General features: G+C 39.0%; 1 protein-coding gene across 2 annotated transcripts in view; it reads right to left on the bottom strand.

Annotated features, from left to right (window-relative positions):
- The window catches only part of ARHGEF33 (Rho guanine nucleotide exchange factor 33), a 44,299-nt gene extending 29,757 nt beyond the window's left edge, over nucleotides 1–14,542 (bottom strand). For both annotated transcript variants that reach the window (XM_060117876.1, XM_060117877.1), the window contains exons 1-6: nucleotides 14,518–14,542; nucleotides 12,864–12,913; nucleotides 4,439–4,603; nucleotides 3,994–4,115; nucleotides 2,956–3,098; nucleotides 420–479 (exon numbers count right to left, since the gene is read on the bottom strand). In XM_060117876.1, coding sequence (XP_059973859.1) covers nucleotides 420–479; nucleotides 2,956–3,098; nucleotides 3,994–4,115; nucleotides 4,439–4,603; nucleotides 12,864–12,913; nucleotides 14,518–14,542 — 565 coding nt within the window. The remainder of the gene's footprint in view (nucleotides 1–419; nucleotides 480–2,955; nucleotides 3,099–3,993; nucleotides 4,116–4,438; nucleotides 4,604–12,863; nucleotides 12,914–14,517) is intronic.
- Between the last annotated feature and the right edge of the window lie 905 nt (nucleotides 14,543–15,447).

Below are 15,447 nucleotides of genomic sequence, written 5' to 3'. Positions count from 1 at the left end.
GAGGAAGGGAGGGAGGGAAGATGAAATAATTTATAAAATTCTAGTGAATTACCTCTTAAATAAACAACTTTTAAATTACATAAACTATAAGGTGTGTGGTCCTCAGAATACTTATGTCATGCTACCTACACCTGTGAGTTCTCAGCAAGTGTAAGTTCATTGGTAACTAAAATGAGCCCGAAGGAACCAAGAATACTGGTTTTGTCTCAAACTTCTCTGCCCCTTCTCTGTCTTTGGGTTTAACTGAGTCACCAGCCTAGTCCAGCACACGTCTTGGAATCTTAGTAACCATAGTGCTTTACCTCGCTTGGGTTCTTTCATGCCTGGTTTGGGACTTAGGGAGTAGAAACAGGGAAGGTAGAAGAAGGGAAAGGGGGGAATTGCTAGAAGAAAAAAGAGCTCAGAGAAGAGCCACTCACCAGGACCCATCATTCCCTTCACATTGCTGTCTCCTACATGCATGGATCTGGCCTCTTGAGCTGCAGAAGAAGGAAAGCTTTCAGTCGGTATTCATTTCACTATCATAGACTGGCACCTTCTATGAGCTAGGAACTGGGATAGACTCACAGAGCTTACCTTTGACTGGGGGAGCCAGAGCAGTTAAAAAAGAAAAAAGAGAATTACAATATAGTATGACAAGTACTATTTTCCCATTTCTAAAAAGATATAATAAGTGGTACTTAACTCATAGATAACCCTAAGAATTAAATCAGATAACATTTCTAAACTGCACACAGCAAGAGTTAATTATCGTGTAACTATGATGGTGAGGATGGTAATGCTGAGCAGAGCCAGAACAATTCTTTTAAAATGTAAGGCAGACCCTGTCAAGCCTCTGCTTAGCCCTCCAACAGCTTCTCATTTCAGTGCGAAGGCCAAAGATCTTAGATTGATCTTAAGGCCCTGAAATATCTGCCCCCCTCCCCTGCCTGATATTTTTCTTTCTTTAAAAAAAAAAAAACCCACACCTCCTATTGTCTCCCTGTTCATTCTGCTTTAGCCCTGCTGGTCTTCTTGCTATTGCTTGGGCACATCAGTTATGTTCCTACCAGGACCTTGGGGCTGTTCCCTTCCCTCCACCCGATATCCATAAACTAACTTTCTCACTTCCTTCAGGTCTTTACCTGGCACCCTCTCTAAAATTACACCTGTGTTTCCTTATTTGTCATCTTATCACATCTAACATACTACATATTTTATTTGTCTTGTTCATTGTCTGCTTCCTTCAGAACAAGAACTCCAAGAGGGAAGGACTTTTTGTTGTTTTGTTCATTATGACATCCCACCACCTAAATCAGTGCCTGGAGTGGATGGATGGATAGAAGGAAGGGTAGTGGGACGGCTACACTTTGACTGCAACCTCATGAGAGACCTTGAGCCAGAGGCACCCAGCTAAGCTGTGCACAGATTCCTAACTCAGAAAAACTGACATAATGAATGTTTGCTATTTTAAGATACTGAATTTGGGGTCAGTAGATAACAATGGCACCATTTTATAATTAACAGTGGGTAAGCCAACCCTTTCTAAAAGTTTGGTCCTTTGACCCTGAGTTTTAACATAACCTACCACCAATCATATCCAGAATGTCTTACTACAGCACATTATCCCCAAATTTCTGTAGCAACTCAGTAGAATAAACTATGTTATATAAGCCATACCCATATAACAAGAAAGAAAGGAGAATTTGCCACCAAACAGCGAGTTTAAATCCACCTGGGCACTTTGCAAGTATAACTTTTAACCTTTTATCTTGTGAACATGGTCGGCTGCCCCAGCCTTGACATTGATCTGACCTCTACCTTCCAAGTCCATTCTATATTCTTCCCTAACAAGATCATCCTTTTAGGTCATGCTCTCTATGACACGGAGCAAAGAAAGTAGGACGACCTGTGATGAACCCACTGCCCAGATGGATCAAATGAGTTTTCCCAGGCTGTACCTATTGAGTCTCTAAAATAACTACTCAAATGGGTAAAAACTAAAAATAAAAAAGCAAGTCTGTACTTTGAAGTTAATACCTATTAAAAACCACTTGATTAGGAGTTTTAAATTCAGTTATCCAAAGCACATTTATTGTCTTTGAATATATGAGCCACATTGTTTCTTAAGCCATAAGGGTAGAAAACCACCAGTCCTGCCCTTGAGGAGCTTACAATTGATCTAGAAGTCACTGAGCCTCTTTTGGAGACTTTTGACATGAGACCAGAATAAGAGGAAAATTCATCCAATGTTAATATCTACATTCATGCTCCTTTGTGTAAGGTGCTTGCTAGACATTGTTGAGGATACAAAGATGTAGCAAACATGTAATCGAACATGGTTAACGACATCGCTTTAAAGCCAGTCTCTTCAGTACTGCCACATGCAATTATTTTCTAACATCTGTTCCATCATCCCAGATCAGGGATGTGCCTGTGGCTGTTTCAGCCCACAAACAACACCAGATCAGTTTTCCAGACAAAAGGGAGTACAGAGTTAGATTGTCACTGACATCACTGCCTGCCAGTTAGAGCAGATATGAATTTCTCATATCCGTGAAAACTTGAATGAAAAAAAAAGGAGAACACACAATTTTATGTCTATGCAGAGAGACAAGGATTGAGAATAATGAAGAAAAGAAAGCAATTTATTAGAGTGAATAATTTTTAAAATTTTTTCTCCTATGGCTGGTATAGTATAATTGTGCAATAAGTTATTTCCAATCCATTTGAAACTTAGAATACCCAGATTAGTATTTTCCCCCAAAAGAACATCTTTTAAAATTGGGCAGACTCTCCCCATCTCTTAGATCCCCTGGATTCTTCTACATTCCAGTTACAAAAGGAAAAATTCTGAGCAATACACCATTTTCCTCTAATAAGGATGGATGATGTAAGCCTATTCTCAACGTTACTTAAGCCCTAGGAACCAAGGAAGAACTACTTGGCTAATTCAGTATGATGTGTAAACTGTACCTTTTTCATAGGCCTGAGAAGGCATAAGGTTTGTAAAGTCTTCACTTGGAAGAACAGGTTCAGGGATATTGATGGAACGGAAAGGACTTCCTTGTGCTTGAGCAGGTCCGGCCTGTGAGCCATGTTCTTCTTTTTGAGTTTTCCTAAGGAAGGACAACAAAGGATCTTAATACATGATGGGGTAAGGAGAGCAAGTTCAGAATAGGTCAAGAAAACTTCTGAACCCTACAAAATTGCTGTTTTTATAAACTAAAAACAGTTAAATACTAGCAGTTCGCATGATTCATTACCAAAGCTGGAGAAAAAAAATCAAACATCTACAAATCACCTTCTAATTGTAATATCTATATTCATATTTTTCTGTTACTGGCTTCCCTGTGGTCAAGATCTTCACAGAGTTTACAGCGGTGTCAATTTGCTTGGGATGATTTACATTCTCTTCGCAAACCAACACAAAGGTAGCAGGAAGGAGCAGGTCCTCAACTGAAAACAATGAACCATTCTCCAGGGTCACACAGATATTATTTCTATTTTAAATCTGATAATGTTAAAACATGTAACAATGAGGATTATGTCTGTTTATTGGTGAAGCTTTACTTGATTCAACCTGGTTGAGATAAATATATTTTATGTTTAACATAAATATATTTTCAATGGTCAAAGTCAAATAATAGTATTAGAGAAATTTCAGAAAACTAATAAAGAAAGAAAATCACTGGTGACCCCACTATCTTAACACAGTCATAATTTAAATATATCTTTCTAGTTGTTATTTTACATGTTTTTACAGTTGAAATTAAATTCTACATGGCACTTTACATCCTTTTCATTTAACTTCCTATTTTATTAAGTGCATTTTCTATTACCATTCATTTTTAGTATTAACCAACTTTTATGCTGCATAACCTCCATCACATGCTAGCCCATGGAGCCCAGTGGCCAGCTGTACACCAAGAGTGGGGAAGGTGTTCCTGGTGCCTTTGTACAAGCCATTGCTTATGGGTTTGCCTTTGGTCAATTTTTTGGTCAGATACTCACTTGGGTTTAACTTTTCGAGATTCTCTTCGCTTCTCCTGTTGAAGCTGTTCAATTTTCTGTTGCATTTCTTCTTGTTTGGAAGTGATGGCCTGGATCATTGACATGGCATTGCTCAGCTCTTCCTAAAAAATAAGAATTGATATGTACTTAACCTGGTGTATGAAGTAGAAGTATATAACATGATATCTAGTACACAGTAAACTTTTAATACATACTTGTTGAATCAATGAATGAGCGATAACAATTTTACTTCTATTGTAGCTTCTAATTTTAACACAGAGATCCAAGAAAGTAAAAACATGATACAGATATTTTTCCATGAAAATCAGTGGATGGGTCAGAGGAATACTCTTGTATTTGGTTGCTAGGCAAAAAGGCAAGTTTTCTATTTCTGTTACTAAAACCAGGAATCTCTCTTCAGCAGGGAAATAGAAGAGGGGCCCACCTTAAAATAGTTCAGTGAATTCTTCATCTCAGTAACTTTTTCTTCCATGGAACATCTGCAGCTCTTAACCTTCTCTTCCAAAGCATATTCTCCATGTTGAATTCTTGACAGTTCTTGCATTGCTTCTGTGAAGCCAGTTTTGAGTTCAGAGGCTAGAGCCTGCAACTAAATAATACACAAAGAGTGAATTCAGTTTGCTATAAATTATTATAAATGGTATCACTGACACCTCGGACGTTTCTCTTGTTTGAGAAATCAGGCTCTTGAACTTGTGCAGAACTCATTTACTAGAAGACTAAAGTTTGGACAACTTAAGGAAACCTTGGCCCCATTAATCTAGGAAGAAGAGGATCTTCTTTATATCACACATGCTTAAGTTTGATAGTGACAAGAAAGCAAGCAATTTTAATTAAGTTGGCAAGTGCTTCTGCAAGCTACTATTTATTCTCACACTTTTGATTAAAAAGAGATTTACTTGAAAAGCAACATATGCGTGTGAAAGACAGTGTTGATCTGTAACTCTTCAAATTCCATGAAAGAAGGGATGTTGAAGAAATTCAGATATTTTTTCCTTAAAAAGTGAAACGATAAAAAGAGTAATAATTAAGCATATCTGAATATTTCTTTGAAAGGGAATAAGTTTTTTTTTAATATTCTTGGATGATATCATGGAAAAGGAGATAATGGTATTTCCAGTGGCAGGAAATAGCTACAACAGTAGAAGTTCAGCACATTGATAGTGATGTGAATTATCTTCAGCCATCAAGCCCAGTTGTGTAGGAATGCACACTGGATTTTTATTGTCAACTTCCAACCATGAAAAGGGTGTCAATTTTGGAGTCAGATAGGGTATAAATCCTAGCACTCTCCTACAAGTACTAAAACCTCAGGCAAGTTGGTTAACCTCTTTGTAGCAGTTTCCTCATTCATAAAATAGCTGTGATAACATTTCACTAGGCTATCTTGAGAATTAAATGAGTAAATGTAGGTAAGGTGCCTGCCACAGCATATGCTTGATACATAAAATGTGTTCAAGAAATTTTAATTCTTTTCCCCCTTTAAGTAGCAAACCAGAAAGTTAAGCACAAACAAATGTAGAGAAAATGGAGCACTTCTAAAGTTCAGTTTTATTTATTGAATAAATGAAAAAAACATTTTCAACAGACAGAAAGTTAAGATAATAATAACAATAAGATAATGATAACATTACTTTCATGATATTTATGATCTTACACTCTGCTAAGCAGAGGAATGCTTAGCTCCAGATTGCTTTTTACAACAGAACTTTTTAGAAGGTTTATTCTACAATTAAAAGTATCCACCAAGTATGCTTGTTTTAAAGGGATGGAAATTAAAGTCCAGGTACCTTAACAAAATTTCTTCAAATGTGTATTTCTAAACACTTTTAGAATCTGATTATCCAAATGGTTCCAAATTGCAGTGGCATCTCCAATTATAAAATGACTTACTTTCCGACACCGTATTTGCAAAATATAGGGTTTTGTGGTTCACTGTGCTTCACAAATTTTTCTTTCGAGGGCTAGGAGGAGGGGGAAATAAGAGAAACCAAAGGGGTCATTCTGAGGGAAAAAGCATGCCCTGTCAAGTGTTTGGAGCTGAAAGATTGGGAAACAACATGAACAATCTGTTTTTCATTCCAGTCATTTTTAATTTTAATTAATCTCTGTGATGGATTTCGGCACATGTCCTAATTCAGTTGTCATGATTGATTAAATCACCAGATCAACTACATTTGATCTGGTAATTTTCATTATATAAATTCATCTTCTGTGAGCAAAATGAAATCGATGGCCATATAAAATCAAAGCAAAACCTAGGCAAGTTTTAAAATTGAAGGAAGGAAGCCTGACATTCACTCACATTTCCTGCTTGAAAAAAAAAAAAAGGGAACCACTTTCCAACAGAAATAGGTTTCATTTTCACTGCTCCCTTAGGTGGATGTGTGGAGTTTTCACTAGAAGGCAAAAGGAAGCAGCAGGGTCCTGGGGAAAGGATTTTCCTCACCTGTTAGAACCCCAGTTCTCAAAAAATTATCAATACATTTCACTAACAGCCAGGTTGTATAGGGACTTTGGGAATTCTGAAACCATTTAGAGCTACGAGCCCATTTCCTTTCCATGTATTACTTTGAGCTCCCTAGATACCTGCCACTGAAGTAACACTACTGCTTTATAAACGGCTTCACAACCACTGATCAGCCAGGGAGCGGATGCCATAGTGAATACAATCACACACCTGAGACAACAGGTCATTTTTAAGGTGCTTGGGGCTCTTAAAATATTTAGCTGCTACAGACTGGTTTTCTGGTACCAACTGGCCATTCATTTGTGAATAAAAAAATACTCTGAAGACATGGACTTGTCTTTTTTCTGCTCTCTCTGCAGCTTTCTTATTTGACAGCCCGCAGCCCACCCCCAGGATTAGAAATGGGTGTCTACCTTGTTCTCCAGCGAGTTGAACACGTTCCTCATCTCGTTGATTTTTTCATGAAGCTGCTCTAGAGAGGTTATGATCCCTCCATCCTGCCGCTGGAGGCGGGCTCCCACTGGAGGCAGGTGCAGGGAAGACTTGTACTTCGAAGCCTACGGTCCACAGAGGGCATCTTAGGCTCAAAGAAATAGGGGAGGGGAGTCCGAATTCTTCCTATTTCATGCTCTTAATTTCTGTTTCTCAATTTCTTTTACTTTCTTGGCTTCTTAACTCTTCTCAGGATGAATTTTAGTCAATGTCTTCCCTTTTTGTTTTTCCACCAAAGATCCCTCAAACTAAATTTTCATAAATTATGTAAGTTGTTCCAACTTGTTTTTTACACAGACTTCTCTCTCTTTCCTTTCTGTCCCATTATTAAGGTCAGAAGGCTGCTATGAAGCAAATTCAGGGACTGGGCCTGTGCCTTGAGAACTCTGCAAAGTCATAAATGTCAAGATTTGAGAAATCTCCACAAGGTATGCCAAATTCCTGCAACACCTGACTAAAGGCTCTACAGGAGCAAAAGCCCAGGTATTTTGAAGCAGCACATGATGGCAAGGATGGCAAGGTAACTGCTTTGGCTTCCCCCTAAATTGCGGCTGCTACAGAAGGAACAGGTTCTTTCTGCCAGCTGCCACTTCCTAATTGTAGGCGTCTATTAATCCAATGCAACAAATTAATCCATTGCAATTAATTTAACACCGTGATTTAAAACACAAAGTAGGTGAGTCATTTGAACAGTCAAGAGTAAATTTCCCAAATCTACTCGTCTACACTCCCTGCAGAGGTTGATCCTTAAAGTCATTCTTACAGGGCACTATTGAGGCTGCTGTGAAGCCCATTGGGCTGGAAATTTATCTTATCCATCCTTGGATGCACCACAGGTCTAGCAGAGTTAACGTCTCTGGAGTTAGAAGAACATTCCTCAATGGTAAAAAGAGACCGAGGCTCAAACAGGGCTTACAAATCCTAGAAAATGTTCAATGGCAGTTTTGATGATGAAACCTATTACTGCAGGACTGGTTCCCATAGTTTTTCAGTTAGAGTTTCTTTGGGTACATAACTCATTTTCTTAAATTATTTTCATTACAGAGAAAAATAAAGAAGAAAAAAGAGAGTCACCTCAAATCTCATTAATATAACGATTAACATTTTGGCATCTTTCCTTGTAATTTGTTCTATGAATATAAATGCAGATATTTATATTGTTGAAATCACACTAAAGATATATTTTGATTCTGCCCTCCCTTTTTTTTTTCTTTTGGCTAACATGCTTGTAAGCCCTTTCCCTTAGCCTTCAAATTTTTTTCTAAGTAGGTATTTTTAATGGCTATATAATATTCCATCCTATAGATGTGCCAGAGTTTACCTACCCATTTACCCTTGTTGGAAATTTTTGTTGTTTGTAATTTTTCAATATAAAATAATGCATTGGAATAGAATGCTTTTTATTTAAAGATTTGTATGTATTTCAGGTTATTTCCTTAGGATAAATTCCTAAATATGAAATTACTGTGAGTCAAAGGATGTTAGGTTGTATTGACCCAAAGGACAATCTACCGTATTAGAAGGAGACAACATATTTAATTAATTAATAATTATATAAAATATATTTGACCAGAGGGTTTGAAAAGTTATAACAGTATGGTTGTATATTCTTAGAAACATTCTGTATGATGTGCAATGTCCTAAATTAGTGTATTTGGAGAAACACGTCTCAGACAAGATGTATGAAACATAGGTAGTATAATTGGTGGAAGCTGAAGAGTCTACATTGCTAACGCTACAAGTGAGGCAAAAACACAGCTGGAGTTCAAATCATTAGTGTGAGGGTTGAGCTAGAAATAAATTGCGCAGTTGCCACATCTGTTGCCTTAATTGGGGACCCCCGACCCCCACTTCTCATGTTAATGGAATCATAATTTTAGAATTCATATTCAAAATGAAGTAATCAAGGCTGAAGCAACACAGTGTGACTCTCGAGAAGATATTGGGGTGGACTTGGAGAAGGCCATGTGCAGTGGACCAAGGACAGGAAGGAAAGGGGACAGACTTGGATTCAAATAAAAGGAAGTATATTAAGCTAAGGAGCAGTCAGCGTGTCCACACTGATTCACCTGGTCCACAGTAATGCTACCTGGAATGAACTGGGAGATAGTAGTGCTCATTCTCCTGTTGCCTTCTGTGACTTGATTTAGGTCATGGTACCTTACTGTTACTGAGGAGGTCACGTCCATCGAAAGAACAGGGAACCAATTTGGGGTACAAACATTTTAACACCTTTACTGCATTTTAACTATTAATTTTCATAAAAGGTTCCACCAATTTACACACACACTCATCAGATCTAAATACTATTAATTATTGTATTTTTTTTATTTGCTAATTAGGTAGTCAAAAAGTAACACTCCTTTTTTTTTTTTTTTGCGGTACGCAGGCCTCTCACTGTTGTGGCCTCTCCCGTTGCGGAGCACAGGCTCCGGACGCGCAGGCCCAGCGGCCATGGCTCACGAACCCAGCCGCTCCGCGGCATGTGGGATCTTCCTGGACCGGGGCACGAACCCGTGTCCCCTGCATCGGCAGGCGGACTCTCAACCAGTGCGCCACCAGGGAAGCCCAATACTCCTTGTTTTAATCATTGTTTCTTTGAGTTTCAACCTTTTCTTCCATTTATTAGCCATCTGTAATCTTACTTTGGAAAATTACATTCTTTGCCCATATTCTACTGGGGTTTCAGAAGTTTTCTTTTTATTAATTCTATGAACTATTTATACATCATTAAACCTCTGTAATATTTTGGTAGGAATTTTTCCAATTTTGTTATTTGTCTCTGAATTTGTTGAAAATATTTTTACATTGGGAAAATTTTTAATTGTGATGTGATGAACTCTCTAACCTTTCCCTTGTGATTTCTTTTTTTTTTTTTTTTGCGATACTAGGGCCTCTCACTATTGTGGCCTCTCCTGTTGCGGAGCACAGGCTCCGGACGCGCAGGCTCAGTGGCCATGGCTCACGGGCCCAGCCGCTCCGCGGCTTGTGGGATCCTCCCAGACCGGGGCACGAACCCGTGTCCCCTGCATCGGCAGGCAGACTCTCAACCACTGCGCCACCAGGGAAGCCCCTCCCTTGTGATTTCTTCCAGTGCTTTTTTACTTAAAAAGACATTTCACATCCAGAGACAAAATAAATATTCACTAATTCTAAACTTTCATGGTTTTTAAAAATATTTAATCTTTCATCCACTTTTGAGTTTATTTTGATTAGAGTATGAATTGAGAATCACTTCTTTCTTTTGCAAAGAACCAGACAATTTTCCAAATACCATTTGGCACCAGCCTAAATGACTGCATCAGACCTCTTGGCTCAAAGCGATATATACATCTCACGATATTCATTCTTTCATTCAACTAATATTTATTGAATATGTGTTGTATTCCAGGCACTATACTTTATTCTGAGAGTTCCACAGAGAGCAAAATGTACTAATCCCTGCCCTTGGAGCTTACATTCTAGAGAAGGAGACAGACAGTTAAAAAATAAATCAGCAAGTTAATATTTACTATAATGTCAGGTAAGGATGGGGGAGTCTATTGAGAAAATAAAATAAGGAGATAGAAAATGGCTGAAATGTCATATGTTGCCTCAACTTTCGATGTCACAGGATTTTTTTGTTTTTTAATATTTATTTATTTTGGCTGCGCCGGGTCTTAGTTGCGGCATGCTGACTTCTTCGTTGCAGCATGCATGTGGGATCTAGTTCCCTGATCAGGGATCGAACCCAGGCCTCCCGCATTGGGAGCGCAGTCTTACCCACTGGACCACCAGGAATTCCCAACACTTCAACTTTCATATTTTGCTCTCCCTTTTCAGTATAGATTGTACCTATTATAGTTAATTTCTCCCTGCATCCCTCCTTCCTCTTCCTCTTCTTCTTTACTTCTCCTCCTTTATCTTCTTTTGGTTAAATGTTGCTTGGAGTAAACAGACTGGGGCTTAGGAGACATTCTTTTAAAACAAGGATGGGGTTATAATCACAGGATCACAGAGGTCATATAAGCCAACTTCACTTCTACTGCTTCATTTGTTCCTCTGTGAACAGATGTACTTGGATTTGTGATACAATAAGAGAATGAGGCCACCCCCACTGCAGCTATATTTAGCCAACATTCAGGGAGTGACCTACATAAAATCTATAATAGACTTTAAATCATACCTGAGTTTAAAGAGATAGTCACACTCATTCAAATGCCATACAAAGGTCAGATGTTAACAGAGGGGAGGTGGGCAGGGAAGGCTTTTGGAGGTCTTGGACAAGTAAAGCATCAAATCAGCACTTAGTGAAGACTCACTCTGGATTCCAGACCTTTGTTCAGGCTAGTCCCTCTGCCTGAAATACCCTCCCACATATCCACTTACCAATGATCAACTCGTCCTTAAATGCCTGCTCCAAATCCTTCAGTCAATATTAATTCATCCCTTGTCCATATTCCATAGAATTTTTTTTGTTTTGTTTTTTTGGTTTTTTGCAGTACGGGGGCCTCTCACTGTTGTGGCCTCTCACATTGCGGAGCACAGGCTCCGGACGCGCAGGCTCAGCGGCCATGGCTCATGGGCCCAGCTGCTCCGCGGCATGTGGGATCTTCCCAGACCGGGGCACGAACCCGTGTCCTCTGCATTGGCAGGCGGACTCTCAACCACTGCGCCACCAGGGAAGCCCCAATATTCCATAGAATTTTATCAATACCTCTGTTGTAATTCTTCCAACAGCCTACCTTGTATGAGCTACTTATTGTATGGACACTTAAAAATCAATGAGAATGTCTGTTTCATCTGTTTCATCTCCCGTTAGGCCAAGCAGAAGACTTTGCACATAGTAACTGCTCAATAAATATGCATTTAGTTGAAATGAGGCTGTTTCCTTCGCCCCTTCTGATTGCTGGTCTGGTTCTAGGAGCAACATGATTAAAATGTTTTCATAATCTTGTGCTGGCTTGCCCTAGTTGGGTCCACAGCAATGATCTCTTGCATGATATTTTTGGGAACAAGTTGTTATTTTCACTTTACTGTTACTTAAACTCAACAAATCTAAGTTACATTTCCCCCAAACTACCTGCTCCTCTGGATTCCTATATCTCTATTTGGGAGACCACTCTTTTTCCTAGTTACCAGGGCTTAAAACCTTAGAGCCAACTTTGAAATCAGCTTTTCTCCCAACCCCCATCAAACCCTGCCAGTTCTTTCTTCCTTCTCATGTATTCCAGATAACAATGTCTTAAGTCTAGAGAGAAGCATGAGTTTCCCTAACCCAAGCTACTTTTACATTACAAATTATGTCAGAATAATCTCTATGATTTTTAAGGACAGAAATTTACTTTAAATCACATGCGGAAGATAGAAGCCCAAGAAATGCTATGTAGAGAGCCAAAGCAGCCCAGTGTGACTCCTGTTGCAAACATATTACATAAAATTTTGCAGAACATTTATCTCCCTTGTAAATCAAATTATTCCCATTGTTTAAAAAGAGATTAATTTTTTTTCTGTTATCGTATTTGAACACTTGCAATATTAACCCCCTTTTATTCTCAGTTCTCCCTGCTAAAATAAGAAACTAAGAAAAATAGACCTCTCACTCCTTCTGACTGAAATGTTATCGCACAGTGTAATGGCCAGGTTGATGGAGGCAACAGGAAGAAAAGCAGCGTTGATGTGGGAGTAGTGGTGCTGTAGTTTATAAACTGGATAAGTTGTCCTTTAGTCATCAGTTTTCTCAGAAGTACAATGTGAATGGTACTCTCGTCCCTGCCTATCCCACAGCCTTAAGTGAACAAATACAATGATATATGTAGAAGCTTTTATGAGTGCTAAAAACATTTATATGTAAAGGACAGTCATCACTGTGACACATAGGAGAGCTCAAAACAATCTGTGTCTTTACCTGGTAAATCTGTGTGGAAGGATTATTCATCGGCTTATGTTCATTCTCTCCTGTAGGGAGAAAGAGCTTTGTTTAATCAACACAATTCATTCTATCCCTATTCTCTTCAGACACATGCAGGGAATAAGGGGACTTATAGGATCCTAAATCTGTGCCTACATGACAGGAAGCCAATGATTCAACCGGAACAAAAGATAAATTGGTGTAGGTGATTTTATGTTACAACCTAATGACCAAACCATATCTACCTGATGTAACTCTTACAGTAGAAAACCATGCTCTACCGTGGTGGGGAAGTTTCTCAATCAAACCGAATGACGAGTAATCATTAAATAGTCAGAAGGGAATGCCCATGAAGGGTCTCTCTCTTATTTTGGGGGCTGACTGAGGTTTACTTGAGGGGATAGTTCCACAGTCAGGAAGGCATCTATTCAGTTGTCACTTTATTGTTCTCAGGAGGCCTCTGTAAAATATCCCTTACTTCTCCTGCCTCTGATCCTTGCTAAACCTCTGAACTTTGCCCTTCTGTCACTGCCCTGATCAGCTAAGGGAACCTTGCCATCCTCCTGGACAAGAGGGTTGAAAGAAGGGAACTGTCAATGCAAAGGGTCTGGGAATGATGCAGGCAGAAAGAAAACAATACTGTCTACACCAGAGACTGTGAAACACAGGTCAAACACAAAGGAAGTAGTAGGTTATAAAAACCATTTATACCTAGGGAGGAAAAAAGGTTGACCTAGAATGTACCTTTTGGAATCACATTGGTTGGCTCTAAAGATGAAGCAATCCATGTAAAACATGCGGCCCACACGAAGCCTTTTACTCATCCACTTAGCTACATCTCCTTTGTATGAATTGTATGAATTGAATCACATTGTATGAATCAAGCAGTTTATAGATGAAACCCCTGGTTGCAAATATTTGGTTGTATGAATGTGTATATTGTTCTCCTAAGACATGCAGGTATAGGGAACCCTTCCTTAGAGGAACCAGCCTCGGTATGTTAAGTTCATAAATAATACGTAACCTCAGCCCAGAATTTATACACACTGAGGGCTGTCCCTATAAAATCCAGATGGTTTGAGGTTACCAAAATTCCCCACACAAGCTTGAGTAAAGATTACTTAGCCCATTTTATGCTATGTCCCAACAGCCTGGTATAATGTCAAGAACCAGAACCTGGGAACAGAGACCAGGCTCCCGAATCAAACGTTGATACATTGTGGTTTGTAGCCTGACTTCTCTATGACTGTTTCTTCACCTATTGGAGATGATAATAGAACCTACTTTTATATGGTTGATTCTATATGGTAAAGATTAAAAGAGAAAGCCCTATGTTTCTAGGCCAGCCTAGGAGGTGTTGGATGTCTGTTAGTTGAATATGTATCTTGGCCTTATTCAGCAGGTCGTTCTGAGGCAGTCCTAAAGTTATTGCTAAGAAAAGTAACATAACTACTCAAATTGTATGTATACATGTCGCATTTCCTGTTTCCCCAGCACCAAGTCTATGCTCTTCGTGGTCATTCTACTATGATAAGGAAATGAGAATAGTCAAGTTAACATATTACCATGTTTTGAGACAAGGGCAAGACAAGCCCACAACCTACATTTCTTAAATCCTGAACCTTAAAGCAAGACATAGAAGAAATCTAACCTTGCTTTGTTTTGGTTTTTTCCATGGTGCCTGTTGCTTCTCTCCTCCAGCTTATTCTTCAACATTGCATCTTCATTGTCCCTGGATCAGGCCATCCCCTCTTCCTCGGACCTGTCAATTGAAATCAAGAGTAAGGGAACAGGTGAAGTGACTGGATTTACTTTATGTGTTAACTTTAAAAAACTGAAATGAACACAGCTATTAGAAGCAACAGGCGTTATGTGCAATTTCAGAAGAGTGAAAACATTGTTGAGTAAATATTTGGCTTAAAACTCAAAGGTAGGGCTTCCCTGGTGGTGCAGTGGTTAAGAATCCACCTGCCAATGCAGGGGACATGGGTTCGAGCCCTGGTCTGGGAAGATCCCACATACCGCAGAGCAACTAAGCCCGTGCGCCACAACTGCTAAGCCTATGCTCTAGAGCCCACGAGCCACAACTGTTGAGCCCACGTGCCACAATTACTAGAGCCTCTGTGCCGCAACAAAAGAAGCCACCACAATGAGAAGCCCGAGCGCAGCAACGAAGACCCAACGCAGCCAAAAATAAACAAACAAAACAAATAAATAAACATATTAAAAAAACTCAAAGGTAAATATCTTGTCAACAAGTATGAAATTCATTACTTAAAATTATGGTAGTTTTTAAGATACTATTTTGAGGATCAAATAAATTAATTTAAACACATTGATTTTATTAGCAGGGTATAGTTTAAGGAAATTAACTTGAGCAGGCATAAAGGCTAATATATCTGTTTCTATTTAATTAAATAGTAAGTTCCTTGATGGCCTTATCCCCACTTTCTGCATCTGGTAGACTTTTTTACACCAGGAGATGCTTGTCAAATGTAGCCTGGCTGCTGTGACCATTAGACATGAAACTGCCAGTTCAGAATGAAATCTAACAAGCAAAAATAGTATCGTGGACATTGGC

The sequence above is a fragment of the Mesoplodon densirostris genome, chromosome 14 (genome assembly GCF_025265405.1).
Source record: "Mesoplodon densirostris isolate mMesDen1 chromosome 14, mMesDen1 primary haplotype, whole genome shotgun sequence".
In the NCBI taxonomy this organism is placed as follows: Eukaryota; Metazoa; Chordata; class Mammalia; order Artiodactyla; family Ziphiidae; genus Mesoplodon; species Mesoplodon densirostris.
The sequence above is the reverse complement of the archived record's forward strand: the minus strand, read 5'-3'. Positions and strand labels throughout refer to the sequence as shown.